This window comes from Pan paniscus, chromosome 19 (genome assembly GCF_029289425.2).
Source record: "Pan paniscus chromosome 19, NHGRI_mPanPan1-v2.0_pri, whole genome shotgun sequence".
Classification (NCBI taxonomy): Eukaryota; Metazoa; Chordata; class Mammalia; order Primates; family Hominidae; genus Pan; species Pan paniscus.
The window spans coordinates 64,569,255-64,594,451 of NC_073268.2; the positions used below are offsets into that span (position 1 = coordinate 64,569,255).

At 51.3% G+C, this 25,197-nt stretch overlaps 1 protein-coding gene across 2 annotated transcripts in view; it reads right to left on the minus strand.

Annotated features, from left to right (window-relative positions):
• NTN1 (netrin 1) overlaps positions 1 to 25,197 on the minus strand; it is a 222,335-nt gene that overhangs the window by 65,377 nt on the left and 131,761 nt on the right. For both annotated transcript variants that reach the window (XM_034942391.4, XM_034942390.4), the window contains exon 3: positions 15,428 to 15,616. In XM_034942391.4, the coding sequence (XP_034798282.2) occupies positions 15,428 to 15,616 (189 nt within the window). The remainder of the gene's footprint in view (positions 1 to 15,427; positions 15,617 to 25,197) is intronic.

Sequence of the window (25,197 nt, forward strand, 5' to 3'; positions counted from 1 at the left end):
TTGTGTCTGGACATGCAAAACCTCCTGGAATCACTCAGAGTGAGGGTCCCGGGGCTGGGGGTGCCCCCATCAGGTGGGAGGAGGGTGGGGGCACAGGCCCTGGCACGGGGGCAGCCTACAGGGCTCCCTGCCTGTAGGCTGATGGAACTGCTCCAGTCTTGCTGCTGCTTCTTATAGATAGAATGCTGGGGTTTTTTTTGTTTTCTTTTGAGATGGATTTCACTCTTGTTGCCCAGGCTAGAGTGCAATGGCGTAATCTCGGCTCACTGCAACCTCCGCCTCCCGGGTTCAAACGATTCTCCTGCCTCAGCTTCCCGAGTAGCTGGGATTACAGGTGCCCACCATCACGCCCAGCTAATTTTGTTGTATTTTTAGTAGAGATGGGGTTTTAACATGTCAGCCAGGCTGGTCTCGAACTCCTGACCTCAGGTGATCTGCCCGCCTTGGCCTCCCAAAGTGCTGGGATTACAGGCGTGAGCCACCGCGACCAGCCAGAAGCAATGCCTTTTGTTAGGAAATTGTCTTCTTAGATGTACCCTAAATTCAAGTTCATTCTCTGTTGTTTGTCTCTCTCGACAGTAAGAAAAGATCCAGCCTTGACGGCCCATGGAGATGTGCAGAAGAGGAGGCGGCGAGGAGGGGAGGCTGGAGAGGGTCTCTGACCTTTCCCTATGGTCTCTTAAATTCGTCCATGGTAGGAAGGGAGATGGAGCATGGGCAGTGCCTCTAAGTCGGCCGTGCGAATGCAAAGGGCCACAGCACAGGCTCCTACTGTCTTCGAAGCCCCTGATGCAAGCGTGAGCATCAGGGCCTCAGGCCGGCTGACCTCCCTTAGCCAGCTGGTAATCCTAAGATTCATGCCAAGACATTCTCCCCTCCGAGCTGATGGAACACAGCTGTGCACCAGTAACTTCTGGATCCTTGGATTTGGCTGAAGGGAGGTCACCAAAGGTTGCTCGGTCACTGCACGTTCAGAGCCAAGTCACACGTGGACACCCTCATTGGCCCAGGTTGTCTTTATCTTGGCAGCGGCCGACCCAGAGCAGACTCTGGGTGGAGTCAGGATGGTGTATTGTTCTCCCCCACAGCCCCTCACAGCCGGTGACCTGCTTAGCTGCCTGGGCTGGCACCAGCTGAGGTCTGGCGGAGTGAGGGCCATCCTCGGTAATGGCAGGGCCACTGTGTCTGCTGGGTGCGGCAGACACTTCCTAAGGGCCCACTCTTTGGTTCAACATGAGCTGATGCTTGCTCCTGGGTTTCCAAATCTTTCTAAGATTCTGCAAGAATCTGACCTATTCCTCTGGTTTATGGAGGCAGCAGGCTGACCTGTGTTTCCCCACCAGCAGATCATTGTTCTAGGAAGGGAGGCAATCAGGGTCCCAAAGGGGCTACCCAAGGCAGAGTATTCTTCAGCAGTAGCTGCCCCGTGCCAACTCCTGCAAACTCCTTAGCACATCCACACTCTCTCATACGTGTCGAATCCCTTGGTCCTTGCGACAGCCCTCTGAAATGTGCATGACAGCACAGAGGAGACCACGGACCAGAAAAGACAACTGCAGGAGAAGGCTGGGGGCTGTGCGGAGAGGTGGAAAGGGCCTGGATCTCTGAGGGAACTACCCTTTCTAAATGGCCCCCTTTGTATTTCTTGTTCTGCAAGGAGAAATAAGCTCCTATCTTATAATATGAAGTGGGTTTTCTGTTACCTGTACCCAGTGCAATCCTAACAGACTTGCCTGGAATTCATTCTCAATCTCCAGCCAAAGGAGATTACCCAAAGAACTTTTCCTAAAAATTCACAAATCGAGATGGCCCCCATTATACCCTGTGCAAAGTCTGAGTTTCAAGGTGTAGGGAGAGTTGACAGATGGCAATGCCATACTATGGCCTGGAAAGGGAGAATGTGACTGGCAGTGCCAAAGGAAGAGAGGCTGAGCCCAAGGGAAGACTCAGGCCCTGGCCTTGAGGAAGTCAAAAGCATCCTGCTGTAGTCCCTTGACCCTGAAATATACACAGACACAGACACATCGAAGTTCCTACTAACACACAGAGACTCACAGATATTCCCAGAAACACACAGATACAAGCAGACTCCTAGTAATTCTCCCTCCCTCGCTCTCATCTACATACATTGACTCACAAACACACGGATTCTTATCTACAAACTCACCCACGCACAGACATATACTCAGATCCACAAAGCCACAGACACAGACACACAGGGCCACAGGGGGCAGGGGAGGGGAGGTGTGGAGTGAGCTGGGGAGAAGGTGGCAGTTAGGTGAGTGGAGGTCTTTTCCTTTGCAGGGGAGGTGGTGGGGGGGTCCGGTGAGGGAGACAAAGAGAGAGCCTCCCTAATTCCTCTGAGAACGTGGTCTGGGTCAGAACATCTTCCGCCATAGGAAGCTGCTGGGTGGCTCCCATGTCCCTGGAAGTCAGCCACTTTTTTCAGAGGGAGGTCAATCCCTTCCATGGCAGGTCACCCCGTGTGCCAGGAGCAGGCAGCACCTGGCCATGGGAAACAATCTACCCGGGGATTTTTTCCATAAAGAGAAAGGTGAGGCCAGACGGAAGCCGAGGTCCCTGAGAACACGGCAGGATCAGGTTTCCCATGAACACTGCAGGCTGGAGAGCCTCCCAGTGAAGCAGAGAACCCACGCGGTCCTTGTTCTGGGTCATGAGACAGGGACAGACAGCTCAGGTGACCCACGCGCTTTCAGACAGGTAAGAGGGGATCCAGGTCTGGCCCCCCACCCTCCCAGTGACCCTGGGTTAGTGCCTTTCTCTCTCTGGACCACCGGTGGCTCATCTGTAAGGACAGAGGTCTCCCTCTAAAGTCCCACTGAAGTGACTTACAACTTAACAGGCTAAGGTTTTTGTCTCCCTGCTGGGTCCAAAGGAACCAGGGCAGCAGCCCCCACCCTTTGACCATCGCCCCGTCTGCTGTCATTCCTCAGTGTCTTGGCAAGAGGGCAGGGGAAAGGGCTCCTGTTGCAGGGCACACCGGGCCTTCCGTACACCCTTACTGCTGGCCCTGCCTGCACCAGCACCCACCTGCATGGTGCCAGAATCTTGTTGAGATTTGGTTTGTCGGTGAAGAGAGGGAGTACCCAGGGACTTCCGAGAGCCCTGGCAAAGCTGACCTGGATGGCAGGTGGTTCTCATCCTCAGTTTCTTGTGCCCAAGTAGCTGCCTTTTCCCACTCCCTCTGACACTCTCTGAAGGGATCCCTGAAGGCTCCTGGGCTCTGCCAGGGAGAAGACACACTCCCGAGCCTGGCACCCTTTCCACTGAAGCACATACTAAGGCTTTCCAGAAGTCTGTCCTGGGCTCCTATCCAGAGGTCTGGCTACTTTTCCTGAGGACTCTGGCTCCAGGGGCTCTTGAGGTCAGGCAGGACCTTCAAATGGCAGTGATCCAAGGCCACGTGCCCATAGCGGACAGGAAAGCCAGCTTGGCATGAGCTCCTCCGGAGCAGCTTCAGGTAGGACAGGGGAGACAGGACAGCCACAGCCCCACCCTCACTTCAGACACCACCACAGCCACCACCCAGGCCTCTGGCCAGTCCTGAAGTTCCGCTTCTGGCCTGATCTTGTGCTATGGGCTAAACTGTGTACTCCCTGCCACACACAATGCTGATGCGGAAACTCTAATCCCCAGTACCTCAAAGTTGGATGTATTTGGACATAGGGGCTTTAAAGAGCTGATTAATTTAAAGTGAGGTCACTGGGGTGGAACCTGATCCAACATGACCGGTGTCCTTACTAGAAGAGGGCATCGGGATACAGATGAGTGCAGTGGAAAGACCCTGTGAAGACACAGGGAGAAGACGGTTATCTGCAAGCCAAGGAAAGAGGCCTGGAGCAGATGTTTCTTGGAACAAAACCAGCCCTGCTGACACCTTGATCTTGGACTTCCAGCCTCCAGAACTATGAGACATAAACTTCTGTTGTTTAAGCCAATCAGTCTGAGGCACTTTGCAGCCTGCACTGACTAACACACCTGTGTGGAGCCTCAGATAAGCATCTTCTTCTCCAGGACCCCCCTAGGCCTGTCCTGTACTCATGGGAAGGAAGACTGCCCCACCACTCCACCAATCAGCTCTTTCATCCCCTGGCTCCCTGTGGAAGTCACCACCTTTGCTGGAAGACGAAAACCTTCTCCATGGAAGGCCATGTCTCTGAGGGTCCCCAAAACCCCCACAGGCCAGCAGAGCAGCTCTCGGCTTCCATGATCTCTAGAGCCCCTGCTGGCTCTGATTCCCAACAGGTCTCACAGCTCACAGACCATCTGAGGGCTGTTCTCAAAAGGGCACTGGCAGAGGCCTTGAGCAGGAAGTGCTGCAGTTCCTAAGAGCCCTCAGAAGGCTGGCACGAGGTCAGAGAAGGGAGGCCGGCCCCATCAGCAGCCCCCTCCTCACCTGTACAGCAATGCAGGAGGTGCCCTCTGTTCCAGTCCAGAAGAAGAAAGGGCTCACACAGCAAGTGCTGAAGGCATCCCTCCCAAAGTCTGATGGGAAACTCCCTTCCTAGTCCTCACAAGACTTCCAAGGGACAGAGGAACGCAACAGACAGAGAAACCACCCTGCCCTGAATCTCGGGACATTGCCCCAGCAGTGAATGTGGAAATCTTGCCAAGTTTCCCCAGGGAGGGCTGATCCCTGGAGCCAATTGTGAGGCTCCATGTGACTCCAAGGCCTACAGCTCATGCCAAAGGGCTGCATCTGCCTGTGGCCCTCCTGGGCTAGGGGAGACAGTCTTCTCTGCTTTGAGTAGTATCAGTCTGCATAGGTGGACGCCATCCACAAAGAACGTAGGGGTAGACGAGGCCCTGTGGACAGGCCCCACAGCGTGGGCCAGGCTGCTCCCTGGCTGCTGTGGAGGTCAGGGAGGGCGAATGCAGCAGCTTGCTTGGTGCAGTGAGGACAGTCCAAAGAGTCAGCAAGGGCCAGCATCTTCAGAGAAAAGCAGGATCCAGAGGCTCCCCAGGTCCCCATATCTCTGGTGGGTGTCAGGCCTCTTGGGGGAAGCCTGGTGGGACCCTCACTAGAGGTGACACTGGAGAGAAGATGATGTCAGGCACAAAGAGGTGTCCAAGCACCCATTTCTTCCCCATTCCCCAAAACAGGAGTGAAGGATCAGCAACCAAAAGAAGAAACACAGGAAAACCAGCAGGGCATTCTGGAATGGAGCGAACCTAATATAAGGTGGCGGCGAAGACACCAGGCAGGCAGGGCTTTTGGGGGCAGGGCAGACAGAGAGGCCAGGGGAGGGGAGGGAGTGCTGACCCAGGGAGACTGGTCTCTAAGTGAGTTCAGAGCTTTGAGGTATGGGAGATGGGGAACAAGGAGGCCCAAAGACGCAGTGTCAGAGAGCCCTAGGGAAGGAGTTTCTTCTTATTGCTATTATCATTTAATTTGCATAGAGTAAAATTCACTTTTTTTGGTGTAGTCTTATGGGTTTGTATCATGTGCATACATTTTTTTTTTTTTTTGAGATGTAGTTTCACTCTTGTTGCCCAGGCTGGAGTGCATGGGGCAATCTTGGCTCACTGCAACCTCCGCCTCCCAGGTTCAAGTGATTCTCCTGCCTCAGCTTCCTGACCTCAGGTGATCTACCCGCCTTGGCCTCCCAAAGTGCTGGGATTACAGGCATGAGCCACCGCGCCCGGCCCTCATGGTAGTTTTAACCTGCAGTTCTCTAATGACTAAGGACGTTCCGTGTATTTATTTGTGATCTGCCCGTCTTTGATGATGCTTCCATTCAAGTGTTTTGCCGATGTTTAATTGGGTTGTTTGTTTCCTTGCTGTTGAATTTTGAGAGTCGTTTACATCTTTGGGATTCAAGTCCTCCATCAGATGTGGGATGTGCAAGTATCTTCTCTTCATCTGTGGCTTGTCTTACAGAAGGAGCTTCTTCTTTTTTTTTTTTTTTTTTTTTTTTTGAGACGGAGTCTCGCTCTGTCGCCCAGGCTGGAGTGCAGTGGTGTGATCTCGGCTCACTGCAAGCTCCACCTCCCGGGTCACGCCATTCTCCTGCCTCAGCCTCCCGAGTAGCTGGGACTACAGGTACCCACCACCACGCCCAGCTAATTTTTTGTATTTTCACCATGTTTCCCAGGATGGTCTCGATCTCCTGACCTCGTGATCTGCCCTCCTCGGCCTCCCAAAGTGCTGGGATTACAGGCGTGAGCCACCGCACCCCGCCTAGAAAGGGCTTCTTAAAAGGTTAGCCTGGCCGGGTGCAGTGGCTCACATCTGTAATCCCAGCACTTTGGGATTACCAGGTGGGCGGATCACCTGAGGTTGGGAGTTCGAGACCAGCCTGACTAACATGGTGAAACTGCGTTTCTACTAAAAATACAAAATTAGCCAGGTGTGGTGGTGCATGCCTGTAATCCCAGCTACTCGGGAGGCTGAGGCAGGAGAATCACTTGAACCCGTGAGGCAGAGGTTGTGGTGAGCCGAAGTCACGCCATTGCACTCCAGCCTGGGCAACAAGAGCGAAACTCCGTCTCAAAAAAAAAAAAAAAAAAAAAAAAAAGTGAGCCTGATACATTACTCAGTTAACTCTTCTCCTTCCAGCCTTCCAGTGCTCTGAGAATGGGACCCAACTCCTCTCCAGACACCAAGGAGCTGACTCTTCCCACACCTTCCTCCCTCTCTTCCCTTCTGACCAAGGGCCCACCAAGCCCTTTCCTGCTTCCAGACTTTGGTTCTTCCTGGCATGTTCTTCCCTCAGCTTCCTTGTGGCTGTTTCCTCCCCACACCCCAGGTCTCATCTCAGATGTCCTGTCCGCGAGAAGCCCCTCCAGGGCCACCTTGTAGCGCAGCTTGCCCAGTTACTCTCTCCTTCCACCCTGCTGCTTTCCTCCATGTAACTCACCACAATCCATCATTATCTTCCTTTTTCTTCTTTGTTCATTGTCAACCTCCCATCAAAAAGCAAGCTCCAAGGGCCCATGTCTAGCATGCAATAAGCGTTACACAAACATGTGGTGAATCAAATGAACAAACAATCTTGTTACCAATTTGGATGTAACTCAGGCCAATCTGCCGTCCTTTCCTGGTGGGGAGAGGGGGGCATGTTGCTGCCCCTGCACATGTGGAGGAAAGAATGAGGGGGCAGGTGGGATGACGGTCCCCTCACATCCTAGGTCATCCGCAATCCAATGCCCCTGCACTCTCCACTCCTACATTCTCTGTGTTAACAAGGGAGGGAGGATCACTGAGATCTGAAGATAATCCCCAAACGTCATTTCAGCTGTCTGTGTCAACCTCCTCTGAAGCTATGCTTTCCTTTGCCCCAGCAGTTGCTAACGAGGCACAAAAGAATAAATGTTTCAAGTTGCACAACCTATCCTTTCCCTGCCACTTTCAGATCAAGGTGCAGACGGCAGGAAGTTGGGGGTAGGGGAGCCCCGTAATCCCAAACTGGGTTATTTGACACTCCGTGATCTAGTTAACTATAGTCTTCCTGCACCTGTTTTACAGCCAAGGAGAAAAGCACAGGTCTTGCAAATGATTCCCAGTGTGTGTGTGTGTGAGTGTGTGTGTGTGTGTGTCACAAGAGCTTGGGGCAGGAATAGGGCTGTATGACACAGTGGGGCAGGAGCAGGAACCTGGGTCCTCTGTCTGCGCCGCAGGTGAGGCAGCTCAGGCCAGCTCAGGCCTCCCAACAGTCCTAAGTCCCAGTCCAGTCACGGAGTCCCTCAGATGCTGCCTGGTCTTCCTTGGCACTTCCAGAGCCAAATCTGGATGTGCACAGCCCGCCCCCACCTCTCTGTGCTGGGTCTCCACAAGCAGCTGCTGGGCACATCTCTGCCCTTCGACTTGTCATCTTTGCTCCCAAAGCATGGAAATCCTTTATTGAGAGTGTGCAACAGCATTAGGGCCAACCCCTGGGGCCCTGCCCAGTCCTGTGGGAATTGGCTGCCAAGTCCACACTGGGGCTGAGCCCTTCAAGCAAGAGGGGCCGGTTCTCCCGAGGGCCACCACTCACCGAAAGAACCAAAGCAACCAGAGGGTCAAAGGAAGTGTCTCTGCTTTGTGTGTGTGCTGACAATGGCAGAGGGTTCTAGTGTTTCTGTTTTCTCTGACTTGAACAAATAATCATAATAGCTGCCATACATGGAACGCATGCTACATGCCCGGACATCCTCCACATCATCTCATTTAATCTGCACCATAGCCCTAGGAGGGAGGAGGGGCTATTCTCCCCATTTGCAGATAAGAAAGCTGAGGCTACCGAGAGTAAATGTCTTGCCTCCAGAGGTGGAGCCTGAACTCTGGTCTGAATAACACCAAGTTCCATGCTTTTCAAAGCTCTGCATCCCAAACCTGTTTACTACCCCCGTGCCACCCGCCCCAGGCCCCATAAGTGCTCTCCTGGCAACAAAAAGCCCAAAAGACACTATTTCCTCAAGTAAAATGCCCTTAATGCTCTGGCCAAACGCAGAACTTCCGTTAACTTGGGGAGCTCAATGATCAGGAGTCTTTTCTGCTCAAGCACAGGAACCCCTGGAGATCCTCCAGGAATTTCTTTTTCTTTTTCTTTTTTTTGAGACAGAGTCTCGCCCTGTCGCCCAGGCGGGAGTGCAATGGTGCGATCTCGGCTCACTGTAACCTCTGCCTCCCAGGCTCAAGCGATTCTCCTGCCTCAGCCTCCCGAGTAGCTGGGATTACAGGCATGTGCCACCACACCCGGCTAATTCTTGTATTTTTAGTAGAGACAGGGTTTCACCATGTTGCCCAGGCTGGTCTCGAAATCCTGACCTCAGGTGATCCACCCGCCTCAGCCTCCCAAAGTGCTGGGATTACAGACGTGAGCTACCGCACCCAGCCAATCCTCCAGGAATTTCTATGTGGCATTTGGGGACAAGAGTGGTCCTGAGAGATCAGAGAACTCACATCCAGGGAGGTGAAAATGTGGATGGGCCAAGGGTGCCCAGGGAATGAGCACAGCTGGGCCAGGAAGACCCCGTTTGGCACAGTGTGCCACATGGGCCGAGTTACAAGATCAGGGACTCTTTCCATCTGTAAAGACTGCAATCAAACCACCTCCACCTAATTTCCTGGCTCTACCAGCTTTTCTGAGTCACCAGATCACAAACTTCACTGCTACAAAGAATTGTCCTATTGTATCAGGTTCTCCTACGAGGTTGACTACTTAAGAAGCATGTGGAATGTGGAATGTCAAAGCTGGAAGGGATTCAGAGGCCAGCAGCCTGAACATAATCCCACAGATGAGGAGACTGAGGTCTAGCGAGGTCACCAGACTTATCTGATACCCTATAGACTTTGAACATGGAGACAAATACGTAGGTAAGGTTTTCGATGCTCATGTCTCCCAAGGGAAAAGATGCATCCACACAGATCACAGTTGGAGTGAAACTCTTCCACTGGGAATTCTCTCTCCCAAATGCAGTATCTAAGGTGTCAGTTTCTCCCAGTAGGTACTAAACTTACCTGGCCATAATGAAGCCCACTCCTTGCCTTGGGGTCTCTGTCCTCAAAGCTGGAGACGCTCCAGCCACTAAGTACCTTCCTGCCTCAGATGACCAACCCTTTTCCCTGCACCCCCCACAAAAAAACATGAAAGTGTAAATACAGGTAATGGAAATGTGACAGGGGACCCACATATTCAAAGGGTGCCCCTGAGGCTTTTATAGGGTGGGTGGATAATGCCTTAGAGTCAGGAAGACCAAGAAGGGTGGGGGCCCGGGAACTCTGCTGTGCTGTGAATAAATCCACAAATGATCAGATCTAAATACACATATTCACACACACACGTGCAAGCACTATCTATCTGGCACTGATGACTGTCTGATCTTGTGCCTTAATCAGGCTACACTAGCTAAGCTCCCAGCCTTGCCCAGTAAGATTTTTTTTTTTTTTGAGACGGAGTTTCACTCTCATTGCCCAGGCTGGAGTGCAATGGCACAATCTCGGCTCACTGCAACCTCTGCCTCCTGGGTTCAAGCAATTCTCCTGCCTCAGCCTCCCAAGTAGCTGAGATTACAGGCATGCGCCACCACGCCCGGCTAATTTTGTATTTTTAGTAGAGACAGGGTTTCTCCATGTTGGTCAGGCTAGTCTCAAACTCCTGACCTCAGGTAATCCGCCCGCCGTGGCCTCCCAAAGTGTTGGGATTACAGGCATGAGCCACCGTGCCCGGCCAGGATTTTTAAATTTAAAAAATTTAAATGCCCAACCTCCCAGTTTTCATCAAGATAATCATAAAAAAACATTTAAATTCATTGATGATCAATCTATCTCCTCAAAAGAATAAACCTGGGGTCTAGGCTGCCTACAAGTCTTCCCTTAATGCCACCAAGAGCAACTCACCATCCTCATTTCTTATTCTCTGTGGTTCTCAGTGTTGGTTACACATTAGAATCTCCAGGGGAGCTTTTCCAATTCCAAATGCCCAGATCGCATCTGGACCCATTAATTAAACCAGAATTTCTGGGGGTGGGATCCAGGCAGCAGTATTTTCAAATCTCCCCAAATGGTTCCAATGTGCAGCCAAGGGTGAGACTCACAGCATAAGTTACAGACAAATAATGCTGATGACGCCATACTGTGAAGGTGGAGAATCACAAATGAGAAAGTCATGGGGAGTCCCCTGCACACAGTGACACAAGGAAACAGAGGGGGCAAGACTGTGGTGTTCATTTCCTCCCCATCCAGCAACTCTTGGCTGAGCTGCCAAAAGAAATAAGGGGTGGACGGAAGTAGCAAGAACGTCCTAGCCAAGATGTGAGGACGATTGCATGCTTTTGCCCTGGCTAATTATTGCATCTTCTTGCTTGGGACTCAAGCACCTTCCTAGCCTTCATTCAACCACACGAACTGTGGGCTTGAAAGGGGGAAAGACAATGAGAGAAGGAAACAGGCAGCTCAGTGAGATGGAAATGCAAGCCCTTTGTACGGGGATGCTGGATGCAGTGGTTAATTTCTTAATTCTCATCACAATTCGGTTCACGGGAGACTCTTGGAATGTCTTTATCCATCACAGATGATTTGGGAAAATGATAAATTAATATTGTTATCAATGGGGGCAGGGCCGAAATGGTTAAATAGCAACGTCGTCTTTGGTCGTCTTTGCCCGCTCTAAAGAGAAAGAGCCCCCAAAGTCCACAAAGAAGACAAATGGTAAACAAAACCTCCTGTCTTTTGACAGACTCCAAGACGAGTATCATTCACAGACCATTCGGCGGAGAAAAGGGAGAAATTTATCTCATCTGACTTTGTATAGGACAACAGCTTGCACCATAACGAGGCCGTCCCAGTGCTGTGAAATCGCACTGAATAGCTGGAGAGTGCAGCCGCCTGTTCCCCGGGTATGTTTATTACAGTCCTTTGTACGCACCAACCCTGCCAGCTCTGGTTTGCTTCTAAACCAGGGGAGGGGAGAAAGAACCCAACAAATTTGTTGCTACGAAACTTCCCAAATGGGTCAACTACATAGTAATGTTTGGAATCTGATGCCCTTACTCCAGGCTGTTCTTGTCTGGGTCCACCCCTGCTCTACACTGGACAAGGTCCAGAGTCAGCCAATCACCAGCAGCATATGGGTGGCCTCGGCCCCCTGCCCAGGCCCTGAAAAGTCTGGGGTAAAGAGGCCCCAGAGGCCGTTCCCAAGCCAATTTGGGAGTCAAGAACCCCTGCCCTTTGTCCCTGTTCCCCTGTGAAATTCATCTGAAACAAAGCAAAGAAGTGCAGCCCTCACCTGAAGGCCTATGATAGGGCTTCCAGAAGTCAATCTCAAAAGATGGGGCCTAACTGGCCAAGCACGGTGGCTCATACCTGTAATCCCAGCACTTTGGGAGGCTGAGGTGGACAGATCACCTGAAGTCAGGAGTTCGAGACCAGCCTGGCCAACATGATGAAACCCCATATCTACTAAAAATACAAAAATTAGCTGGTTGTGGTGGCATGCACCTATAATCCCAGCTATTCTGGAGGCTGAGGCAGGAGAATCGCTTGAACCCGGCAGGCAGAGGTTGCAGTGAGCCGAGATTGCACCACTGTACTCCAGCCTGGACAACAGAGCGAGACTCCATCTCAAAAAAAAAAAAAAGCCGGAGCCTGGGGGCAGCACCACATCGACAAAATTTCAGAAGCCTCTGAGAGCAAACTGTCAAAGATCAAACCTCGCAAGGAACCATTTCCTTGAACCATCTGGCCCTGGGAATACAAGGCAGGAGGTGCTGGTGGTGGTGGTGGTGGTGGTGGTGGTGGTGGTGGTGGCGGTGGTGGTGGCGGCGGCGGCGGCGGCGGCGGCGGCGGCGGCGGTGGTGGAAGGGGGTTGACCAGGAGACCCGTGTGAAGATCTCAAGGGTACACATCCCGCCGGCATCTGAACTTCTCCTAACGATGGTTCCCACTAAGATCTCAGGGTCTCTTTTTGGTGGGAAGTGTCCCATATCCCATAAGAGCATGATACCAGGGAAGGAAAGAGCTGAGGGGAAAGATCTGGACTTTCCAGAGATGTCTTTCCTCACCAATCAGATGGCTGGACTTCTTGGGTCAAATTTTTGCTCACCAATCAGAGAGTAGATATTTTCTTGCCAATCATGAAGCAGACATCTCTGGGCAATGCTTTTTCTCACCAATCAGAAAGCAGAAACCTCAAAGCCCTGTCTTTCCTCACCAATCAGGTGGCAAATATTTTTAAGTGTAGTCTTCTGTCACCAATCAGGTGACAAGTTCCTTGAAGCACTGTCTTTTCTTCACCAATCTGATGGCAGTTTCCTTGAAACACTGTCATTCGTCCCCAGTCAAGAGGCACTAAGAGTCCCACCCTTTCCTGCCACATTTCTTCAGTAGAATTTGCCTGTGTCTTTCTGAGTAGAATCCATCCTTAGGTTTTCCCATCCTGTGAGATATTTTCCCAGGGTTCCCACCAAGGCCGGGGCAGCTGCTGTCCATGGCTGGGAAGGAAAACACAGCCACCTAGGCTGGCCACAATGTTGTAACTCATAAAACAAGAACACATCCTCATTTATTTGCATCTGACCCTCCTAGAAACCAGTAAAGGAAGGTGGGCAATATCATGCCATTCAGCCAGAGTGGCAGACCCCTGGAGAATGGCCTGCGGGTTCCCGGGACCCTGTGGCTTCCTGACGTCTCTCACTCTAAGTGGTGAGAGGCTGCAAATGGCTCTTGTCCCTGCCCACAGAAACAGGGGGTAGGTGGAGGTGACCAGGGCCCTGCCCCTTCTTGCCTCTCTGGGAAACATACATTTCTAATCGGACAGCAGAAACTGGCATGACAGGAAGTGACCAGTGCCCTTTCTCACCCAGACCTTCTCACTCTCAGGCACAGGACTGCCCACCTGAGTGGCCGCTGTTGGGTAAAATTTCTTGGCTGAACTCCCAAGAAATCTATGTGCAAGCCAGCTGTTTACAAGACCCCTGGCCTCAATTTCTTCTGTAAAAGAGAGACAACAAACACTGGGCACAGGCAAAGGAGCTGGATACCTTCCAACTATGTTCTCTGGAAGCCCAAAGCCATTTCTCCCAGGGCTTGTCCTGGTCACACCTTTCTGGCATTGCAGATGTTTCTCGGGTCCCTTTGCCTGGGCCACCTTCCCATTCATTCTCTGCTCAGTCTTCTGGGGGATTCTCACCTGAAACTGTGATTTTTTTAAAAATGTGGAAACAGCCCAGCTACCTTTCTGTTCATGTTTCTCTTGGCAACCACCAGAGGCAGCCGTAAGTCCGCAGACACAGAAGGACACCTTGCTTGACCGAGGGAGCCATTCTACTTATGCCTGTGCATTTGGAATCAAAGGGATTTCTCCTGGAGGAGACAGATTGGGAACCTGTTTATTTTATTTTGAGAAAAGTGTTCCACATAAGCAGGGCTGGGTTGGATTCATGGGCCCCATGCTCAGAAGGGCACCAGCTTGATTGAAACTCTGCTGTCCTTGTTTCAAAATTCTTAATGTCTTTGGAATAAGAAGCCCCCTACTTTGTTTGTCACTTTCTTTTTTTTTTTTTCCCCCCCAAGATGTTCTTTCTTTTTTTTTTTTTCGAGACAGAGTTTTGCTCTGTCACCCAGGCTGGAGTGCGGTGGCGCGATCTTGGCTCACTGCAACCTCCGCCTCCCAGGCTCAAGCTATTCTCCTGCCTCAGCCTCCCAAGTAGCTGGGATTACAGGCAACCGCCACCACACCCAGTTAATTTTTGTATTTTTAGTGGAGATGGGGTTTCACCATGTTAGGCAGGCTGGTCTTGAAGTCCTGACCTAGGGTGATCTGCCCGTCTTGGCCTCCCAAAGTGCTGGAAGCCCCCTATTTTCATTTTGCACTGGGCCCTGCAAATTATGCAGTCAGTCCTGCACACAAGTGCCCAACATCTGGTGGACTTCCTGTTAAGAAGATGATACTTTTGCTTCATCCACACGCTGAGCAGTGGCCACAGAAGGGTTTCTCTCCTGCAGGACACCACCTGGGCCTGTCTGCCGTGGCTTGGGACCCTGGTGTGTTCGGGTCTACACAAGTCCAGGCCAGGACCCCACCCATGCCGAGGTGTTGCCCATGAGCCCTCAGAGGTAAATATCTTCTTGGGAAGCCATGTTCACGGCAGGCCCTGGCCTTAGGCCACAAGTTTTGCAGCAGGAAAGCCCTGGTTCCTGGAATTCCCAAAAGATTTTGTGGGGTGGGGGGGCCCCGCTTCTCACCCTCCAGCATCACTGAATTCTCTGGCATTTCATCAACTTCTCTGAATCATCTGACCATTGCTTCATTTTTGTTGGTACGAGAAAAACAAACAGCAGAAAGTTAAAACATTAGTGCTTGCTTCAGTGGACGAAAATAGTCTCCCGTCTCCTTTTAATTTTTTTTTTGTCCTGAGAAGTAAAGCTATTTGCAGATGGATTAAATGTTCCTTCTGAGACCCTGCCCCTGAAACTGCCGACTTCGCTGTGACTGTACGTGTGTGTGTGTGTGTGTGCGTGTTTCGGGGGGGAGTGAGGGGCGGTGCACACATATCCAAAGAAGTGAGTCTGCGTGCATTTGGTGAAAGAGAGTCCTTTGTCCCAACGGTAAGCCTGGCGAACATGACTCGCAGCCCTCTGGTATGCAGCACACCTGTGCAGAGGAGAAGCCCAGGAGGGGGAGGGGAGGGAGAGGTGTTGGCGGCCGCAGCCCTGCACCCTTGTAGGGGATCACACCTTCTCCTTTCTTCTCCTTTGAGCCATGTCTCCATCACCCCTTTGTTTTGGCTTACACCTCCAAATACCAGGGAGGCCTTTGTGTGTGTGTGTGTGTGTGTGTCACAGAGAGAGACAGAGAGAGAGATGACCTCAGACAATGCCAATTTGTACAGACTGGAAGAAAATAGACAAGGAAGCGAGGAGGGAGCGGGAGGACTGATGTTCCCAGGGTGTCCCCAGCCCCCCGCCCCGCCATGTGTAGCCCACCTTTGCAGGCCTTCCGGTGGGTGATGGGCTTGCCCATGTCGCGGTAGTAGCCCTCCTTGCAGTAGTGGCAGTGGCGGCCGGCGGTGTTGTGGCGACAGTTGAGGCAGACACCTCCGCTCTTGCGCCCCGAAAGCTTGTAGAGCTCCATGTTGAAGCGGCAGCGCCGGGCATGCAGGTTGCAGTTACAGGCTGCAGGGGGAGACAGAGAGAGGTGTCAGCCGCAGGGGCGTGGGGAGGACAGGCACCCATGAGCGTCAAAAGAAACCCCACCCCTCAACTCCTCCCTTCTCCACTAGCAGAGCCAGGCAGGCAGACTTGTGCTCCAGGAGCTCCTCCTCGGCTCCTCCTGTTTGTACCCGTAAGCATTTATTGGGCACGTAACAGTACATAGCTAAGGTTCTCCCAAAATTCTTATGTTGAAGCCGTGACCCCCAGTACCTCAGAATGTGACCGTATTTGGAGATAGAGTCTTAAAACAAGGCCCTCAGAGTGGGCCCTATGCCAGTATGACTGTGTCGTTGTAGGAAGAGGAGATGAGGACACAGAGAGACGCAGGGACGCATGTGCACGGAGGAGAGATCCTGTGAGGACGTTGCCAGAGGGCGGCCATCTGCAAGCCACGCAGAAGGGCCTCCAGAGCAACCAACCCTGCCAACACCTTGATCTTGGACTTCCAGGCTCCAGAACTGTGAGAAGTAAACGTCTAGCGTTTCAGCCCCCAGCCCGTGGCACTTTGTTGTAGCAGCTGAGCAAACTACTGAGGCCCCTGCTGCCAGCCTGGCTCCCCTTCTCCCCCTCCTCCTCGTCCACCGAGGACTCTGGGGCCTGCACACCATCGTTCTTCCCACCTCAACCTGTCCAGCTTCCGGAGGCTGCCCAGCCCTGCTCTGGGGAGAGGACCCCCACATTGTCAGCTATGGCTCTGCTCCACCTGTTCCCTCCCCATGAGCATTGCTCAGGACTCAGCTCCCTTTCCCTGCCCACCTCCACACCCTCCCCATCTGTCTCCTTCACCACTCATCATCTCTGTGCTCCCAACTCCCAAATCAGTATTTCCAGCTTCAGGTCTGGGGTCTCCACTTGAACCCAGAGTCACCTGCCCAACATCATTCACTCCTTACCATCCTGCCCTCAGGTTCCCTGTGGCTTGAGCTGAGCCCCGCAGGCTCCCCTCAGCATGATCAGCAGAAGCACGATTTCTTTTTGTTTGTTTGTTGTTTTTGAGACGGGAGTCTTTCTCTGTCGCCCAGGCTGGAGTGCAGTGGCCTGATCTCGGCTCACTGCAACCTCCGCCTCCCGGGTTCAAGCGATTCTCCTGCCTCACCCTCCTAAGTAGCTGGGATTACAGGTGCACGCTACCACGCCAGGCTAATTTTTGTCTTTTTAGTAGAGATGGGGTTTCACCAAGTTGGTCAGGCTGGTCTTGAACTCCTGACCTTGTGACTTTCCCACCTCAGCCTCCCAAAGTGCTGGGATGATAGCCGTGAGCCACCGCACTCAGCCCAGAGCAGGATTTCTAAGCACCAATCTGAGGGCGCCCATCAGGATCAAGTCGAAAGCACTCGGCATGGCCTTCAGGGCTCCAAATAAGCTGGTCCTGCCTTGTCCTTCAGCCTCTTGCTCTTTATGCTCCAGTGATTCCAAACTTTGGTCTGTTTCTAGAGCCATGTGCAAGGACCCCTCGCCTGCCCCTCTGGGGCTCTGGATATGCTGTTCCCTTCCTCCCAGGACACTCCCGTTTTATCTGGCTGCCTCCTTCTCATCCCCCAGGTCTTGGTTCCAATGTTACTTCCCAGCCCTGCTCCACCCCACCAGCCTGGCGTGGGCACCCAGCATGGCCTCACACAGCTTTCCTTGTGCCACATCAGGATTGCCTGTCACCTGCCTTCTTCTTTAGGCTTCCGACCCCAGGGTTACTCCAGCACAGGTCTGGCCTCTTCTCGTTCACTCCACAACATGGTTTCATGCTCAGTGTGTTCTAAATCACATTTTATAGAATTTCTAAAGAAATATATGCTGGGTTTTGTTTTGTTTTGTTTTGTTCGAGGCAGGGTCTCACTCTGTTGCCCAGGCTGGAGTGCAATGGCACAGATCTTGGCTCACTGAGACCTCTGTCTCCCGGGCTTGTCAGATCCTCCCACCTCAGCCTCCCAAGTAGCTGGGACCACAGACATGTGCCACCATGCCCAGCGAATTTTTTGTATTTTTTTGTAGAAACAGGGTTTCACCATGTTGCCCAGGCTGGTCTCGAACTCCTGGGCTCAAGATATCTGCCTGTTTTGGTCTCCCAAAGTGCTGGGATTACAGGTGTGAGCCACCACACCCAACCTAAGAAATATATATTTAATTCATGCCCTCAAAAAACAAAAGCAGGAAGAGAAAGGAACACACTCTTATTTCTACCAACCACAGTTGCTACAGAGATCTTTCCTTTCAGGCTTTAATTAACATTTGTTCAGTTGTAGAGCTATTTAATTCTTTCCTACAAACACAGATCATACTTTTATACATCTAGTTTTGTGGGGGTCTTTTTTCATAATAATGAACATTTTCTTGTGTCAAATACTGATCTTCACAATGTTTAAAAGTTGTCCGGGCTGGGCACGGTGGCTCACAGCTATAATCCCAGCACTTTGAGAGGCCAAGGTGGGCAGATCTCTTGGAGCCAGGGGTTTGAGACCAGCCTGGCCAATATGGTGAAACCCCGTCTCTACTAAAAAATACAAAAATTAGTCAGGCATGGTGGTTTGCGCCTGTAATCCGAACAACTTGGAAGGCCGAGGCAGGAGAATCTCTTGAACCTGGGAGGTGGAGGTTGCCATGAGCCACCACTGTACTCCAGCCTGAGCCACAGAGCAAGACCCTATTTCACAAAAATTAAAAACTAAAAAATAAAATTCCTCTGGCACTGTGTTGCATGGCTATGCATAGTGGGCCTCTTGGAGTTGGAAGTGGAGGCATTTAAAAGAAGGACCTCCCAGGGTTGGGCAGCTATAGGTTGTTTCCCATTTTTCACTATTATAAATGTTAACTACCTTTGAACATAAAGGTAACCACCTTGAACCACCTTTGAACATATATATTTGTGCTCTGCTCCAATGACTGTTGTAGTGCAGATTTCTCTAGATGGAATTACTGGGTTGAATTTTGAATCTACATGTTTTTATATTTTTATTTATATTTATTTATTTATTTATTTATTTATTTATTTATTTATTTGAGATGGAGTCTCGTTCTGTAGCCCAGGCTGGAGTGCAGTGGCGTGATCTTGGCTCACTGCAACCTCCACCTCCCAGGTTCACGCGATTCTCCTGCCTCAGCCTCCCGAGTAGCTGCTATTACAGGCGCCTGCCACCACACCTGGCTAATTTTTTGTATTTTTAGTAGAGACGGGGTTTCACTATGTTGGCCAGACTGGTCTCGAACTCCTGACCTCGTGATCCACCCACCTCGGTCTCCCAAAGTGCTGTGATTACAGACATGAGCCACTGCGCCCAGCCCTTCTACATGTTTTTAACATTGGCTCCAAATTGCCAAACTGCCCTCAAGAAAGGCTGTACTGGCTTATACACCTACCAGCAGGATATGAGAGCTCCTATTTCACCACGTGCTTGAAAATAATAATATGCATTTGGTATCGACATTCTTTTTAAAAAACCTTGGCCACTCTGAGAGAAAACACACACACACACACGATTTTAATTTGCATGTCTTTGATTACTAGGAAGGTTGGGCATTTCCCCATGTATTGTTTTTCTATTTATATTTCTTTTTTGCGCATTGCCTGTTCATGCCATTTGCCCAGTTTTCAGATAAGGTGGACTTTTTTCATGCTGTCTAGTGATCAGGAGGATTAAACATCGTTTGTCTTTTCTGCCATATAGGCTGTAAATATTTTTAAGTTTCTCATTCACATGTTACTTTAATTTGTGATCTTTGGAAAAACATGTGCCTCTTTAATTTTTCTCTCTGATGTTATGACAAGCTTCTTTAAGTGCTCTTCCTAGAGTCACTGCCAAGTCACTCACCCATTAGTCATTTCATTTACAAATAGAGGTGGACAGGGCCCTAGAGAAAGCAGTGTGGGATGCAGGAGAAAAGACAGCTCCTGCCCTGAAGTCTGAAAGCAGCCAGAAGCCAAGTTAGACCAGGGGATGAGTCCCAGAACCTTGCTAACTGTCCTCCGGCAAGTGTTCCCAGGGCTGAGTTCAACCAAGTGCAAAGGAAGAGGCTGCAGCTGCACCTTGCCCTCCCGCAGACAACTGTCACGCCTGCACACTCTCACTCTCTTTGGACTCACTCTGCCAGACAAGGGTGACAGGGGCCTGCTCAGAGAGGTGAAATGACCAACCAGCCCAGGACCACAGAGCCAGTAAATGGGGGGCCCAGGATGGGAACCCTGCCCTTCTGGCTCCTGGTCCACTGGCTCAGAGGAAAAGACCCCTATCACTGGAAGTAACAGCTAGCCTAGACTACAGTCAGAATCTACATCTTTCTTACAAGCACAGAAATCACAGGACCTGGAACACCTGCCTGGGGACAGGGATCTGGAAGGATCACCCAGGCCTCACTTCCTCAGGCCTCCCTTGTACCAGGAAAGGCCTGATAACAGCATCATCCTGTCCTTCTTGGAGGCAAATGTCCTTCTCCTGCATTTCCCAGCGGGGCCTGCCCTAACCTCTGAGCCCCTTCTGGGAGCTCAGCCTCTACTTTTCCCACCCCAGGAGGAAGCTGGGGGCTGGTAGCTCTCTTCCATATGCACCTTACGCCAACAAAAGGTTCTTCCTAAACAACTGGTCACACAAAAGAAAACTCTGAGGCAAACATCAAAAGGCAGGGCTCCCTTCCCTCCCCTGCTTCTTGGAGCTGTCAGGAGACATCAAGAGGCAAATGCCCATGCTCAGACTTCTGCAAAGTATTTTACAGCTTGTTTTCTTTTCTCTTTGTTTTATTTTCTCTGCACAGATGGAAAAATGCATTGGGCAAAGCAGCTCACATCTGGATCCCTCGGCTCCACACAGAGGCGTCACCCAACTCCCGGCCTGTCCCCAGCCCCTTCCTCGGAGAGACACCTTAATCCTTCACGCCTTCCTGTTTATCTCCTGCATCTCTTGGAGGCAAAAATATTGGGTATTAGTTTCATTATCAGATTTCAAGACAGGGAGGAAAGGGCAGCTTTGTGAGAACAGAGAGGTCAGCCCAGAGAAAAGGGGGTTGGGGGTGGCAGAGACACTCTTGAGGGACCAGCAGGGGCAAGAATAGAAGCACTGCCTAGGCCATTAAGGCTCTGCCTCTTATCCAGGGGTACCCCAGACACCCACAGACACCCCAAGCTTTGTGCCCCTCTTTGGCTATCATGTGAGGATCACCAAGGATGCATCACATGTGGCTGCATTTCAGACCCAGGGCATAACGAGGGTAAGGAAGGTAGGAGGGCGAGAGGCCCCACTTTCCAACCAGAAACCCAGTAGGGAAAGAGGCCCAAGAGGTGGGTTCCTATTTTCTTCCCCCATCAAAAAGTCCTCTAAGTCCTATTTCAACACATGCCTGTGGCCACTCCTTACCTCTCAACATTCCTGCCTTTCTGCCCCTCTCCCTCTCCCACCAACCTGGAACTGCTCAACCCCTTCCCACTCCCCAGGTCAGATCAGTTCAGTGCATACTCACAGTGTTCTAGCTATGTTCCCAGCTCTGTGCTACAGGCTATGTGAGATACACAGATGGACAATGCACTCTCAACTATCCATGGGTTCCCCATCTAATGGAGGGAACAAACTCATGTCAGAAAATTCTCTGATCAAGTGGGACTAATCTCTCATTAACTGTGTTGGTTTGTTGAGGATAGGGACAGCGTTTGCTCTTATATCCTCCAGCCCACAGAAAGCCTTCATACATTTTTGTTCTGTAAATGAGAGACAGAAAGCAAACAAGAGAGAAGATAGATGGATGGATGAATGAATAGGTGGATGGATGGATGGATGGATAGATGGAGAGAGGGATGGACGGATGGATGGGGTTGATAGGTGGGTGGAGGGAGGGAGGGAGGGATGCATGGATGGATGGATGGACACATGGATGGATGGATGGACGCATGGATGGATGGATGGATGGATAGGTAGGTGGGCAGGTAGACAGGCAAGCGGGTATGTATAGAGACAGTTAGATAGTTAGACAGGTAGGGCAGATAGAGGATTTACTGCCTGAACCACTCCCTGACAAGGCATAGCCTTGTGACATCTGATTGTTGCTTTCAACTGCTTTAACTCATCAATTTAACTTCTGTCTGCTCAAGTAGACTGCTGTGCTTTAGAGAGAAAAACCCACATCTAAGTCCCCTGGACTCTTCCTGGAACTCTAAGTAGTACCCTTGCACACAGAGACTGAATCTGCATCCATTGCTTTTGATGAATTTACCAAACCATAGGTGTTGGCCCACCCCAAAAGACCCTGGCGAACTTGCTCTCAATCCCATCAGGACTACCCCAGGCCCAGAAAGCATCCAGCAGACATTGGTGAGCAGTTTCCAGACCATGTCTCTCAGGGACTCTGGTCCTGGCTCCCCCAGACTTCACATGGCCCAGGGGCTTCTCACTGGAGCAGGAAGGCCATTTGGTGATGGGTGTCCTCAGAGGCTCTGGTCTGGGGCCCAGTACCCCACAGCAGCCCTCCAGCACACAGGATCACCATGTCCTCTCCTTCCAGAGCAGTTCTTTTGAGAAGACTGACCATGTTATCTCTGTAGCATAACGGCTGAATTCTCCAAAAAAAAAAAACCAACTCACACAGGCACCATCGCAGGCTGCAGGCCCCAGCCATTGGCTGCCTGCGCACTGGGACAGGCACTGCTCTCAGAACTGTCATGATTGTTGACACATTTCCACGTGTCCAGGACACATGGGCAGGTTGGGGCATGGCAAAAATTTGCAGGTCGGTGGGGGGCGCTTCTTCCCTCACCAGCTCCTCTGCTAGGTAAGTCCATGGCTCCTGGGTAAGGACCAGGAGACCTACTCAGCATGTGCAACTCACAAATTCCCTGAGGGAGAGGGGGCAGTGTTCTCAACCGGTGGCAATTTTGTCCCCCAGTGGACATCTGGCAGTGTCTACAGACATTTTTGGTTATCACGACTGGGGAGGAAGGTGCTGTTTGCATCCAGGGGATAGAAACCAGAGAGGTCGCTAAACTTCCTACAATGCACAGGACAGTTCCCCCAAACAGAGCCTGCCAAATGTCCATAGTGCTGAGTTTGAGAATTCCTGGGTTAGGGAGATCATGACGCCCACCGCCTCCAGGGTATGTAAATGTCTAATCCCCTTTGCCTAAGATGCTGTTCTCTAAGTGCAAACTCTGAGGCTTAGAAAGCTGCTCCAGGAGTGCCGGGCGCAGTGGCTCACGCCTGTAATCCCAGCACTTTGGGAGGCCGAGACGGGCGGATCGCCTGAGGTCAGGAGTTCGAAACCAGCCTGACCAACATGGAGAAACCCCGTCTCTACTAAAAAATACAAAATTAGTGGGCATGGTGGCACATGCCTGTAATCCTAGCTACTCGGGAGGATGAGGCAGGAGAATCACTTGAACCCGGGAGGCAAAGGTTGCGGTGAGCTGAGATCACGCCATTGCACTCCAGCCTGGGTGACAAGAGCAAAACTCCGTCTCAAAAAAAAAAAACAAAAAAAGAAAAAGAAAGCTGCTCCAGGAGGTGACTGTCATTAACTCCTTCAACAAAGCTTTGACTGACGCCTTTAAAAGGGCCAGGTGCTGGTGTGACAGCAGCAGGCAAGATGGAGTCCTGTTCCAGGGTGCTTCCTGGCTCAGAGGAAGGTGGACAGTGGTCTAGTAATTGCACTGTTTTCAACGGTGACCAGAGCTGTCAAGACTAACACTCAAGGAGGCCGTTCTTCTGGACCTCTCTGGAACAACGGGGAGAGGACAGGGCCTGAGAAGAGAGTTGGAGCACAGATGGGATATTCTGCCAGCGCTGCCCCAACTGTAACATGCATATGGTCACCTGGGGATCCTGTGCAAATGCAGGCTCTGATGGGGAGGGATGGAACTGGAACTCAATGGAAAAGAACCCAGTTGGGACATGACCCACTGTGTGGACAGAGAGCCTTTGCAGGGAGGTAAAGGGAGGTTCAACCGCAGGGGTCTGTGATGGGGCAGTGGGCAGATGCCTGGTTTCAAGAGAAACTTCTCCTTAAATGACTGGTTCAGAATCATAAAAATACTTGAGAGTTATTTTTAAGAGTTTGAGGTAGTCTGTATTTCCTTTATTACTTTGCTGCTCCATTTGGTATGCTATTTATTTAGAAATTGTTCAGCTCATGTTTATAAATTTTAGGTATTCCGCCTCCAGTGTGTTTTTCTGAGCCCCCTTTTCAGCGTCTCCTGAAATGGCTGGGTTGAGCAACTCCAGCTGCCCACACACCTAACTCCCGCCCACACCTGGGGATCATTCTGAGCCAACCTCTCAAAGGGCTCCTTTTGGGAAAGGGGCCGAGGCAGGACTGGCCCAAGAATTTCTGGGACTCACAGCCTTTTGTGTCTACAGGTGAGCTGGGCATAAGAGAAACGATCATACATATACATACATTTATAAAACAATCCAAGCCCAGACTTAGGTTTTACTTCACTATTAGCAAATCTGGTAGGGCATGAATTTATCAAAGCATTTAACAAGTATTTACTGAGCCCCTACCTGGTGCATTCTGGGCACCATGCAAGGTGCTGGGGACGTCACAGTGAGCAGGACAATCATGGTCCCTGCCCTGGCAGGGTCGGTGGAAATACCTGAGCATGCTAAGGTCTGGTTAATGCTGCTGCCGCTGTGGCCTCACTCCCAGGTCCACCACTATCCCCTAAACATAGGCTTAAGGCTCGTCACTGGAGACATCAGCCAGTCAGATAAAATGCAGCAGTGACCAGCCAGAGGGAGTCACGAGACTGGATGACCCCTACAGGGACCGTGAGGACATCACACAGGAGTAGTTGGTTCCACTCAAGGCTCTGGGGTTTGCACTCATTGAGGATGCCTCGTTTCAACCATTTTAAAAACCATTGACAAACAGTCTCCTAGACATGGCCAGGAGAACTGGACAACTCACTTGTCTGAAAGAAAAGAGTCAACAGGTAGAGTCAGTCCACGCAGGGCATGAGAGCCAGGCGAGGTAAGGATGTCCCATGGGACTCTCTGGAGTTCCAGAGACCATGTGAGGGAAGATGTGGCACTTCGAGATGCCACAAGGACACCAAAACAGGACCCGCTTCTACCTGACTGCCCGTTCGTTGCTTCATTCAACAAACATGAACGGAGACCTTGGAAGTGCCCAGCTCTGAGTGGGAAGCACGCCTGCCATAGGGCTGATGTTGCTGCATTTTGCTCTCTCAACAGACCGTGGCCCCCTCTTCCTTCTCTTGAGCTGTGGTTTTTAATTCAAGCAGCTACCAAACAAACCCCTCTCAAGGCCCCAACCTGTGATGATGCTTCAGCTTGGGTGCACAGATTCACCAGCATTCCCTCCTAAGACACACAGAGCTGAGTCAACCCCCAGAGTTTCTTTTTATTTTGAGACAGAGTCTTGTTCTGTTGCCCAGGACGGAGTGCAGTGGCAGGATCTCGGCTCACAAGCTCTGCCTCCCAGGTTCAAGCGATTCTCCTGCCTCAGGCTCCCAAGTAGCTGGGATTACAGGCACCCGCCACCATGCCCAGCTAATGTTTTTGTATTTTTAATAGAGACGGGGTTTCACCATGTTGCCCAGAATGATCTCGAAC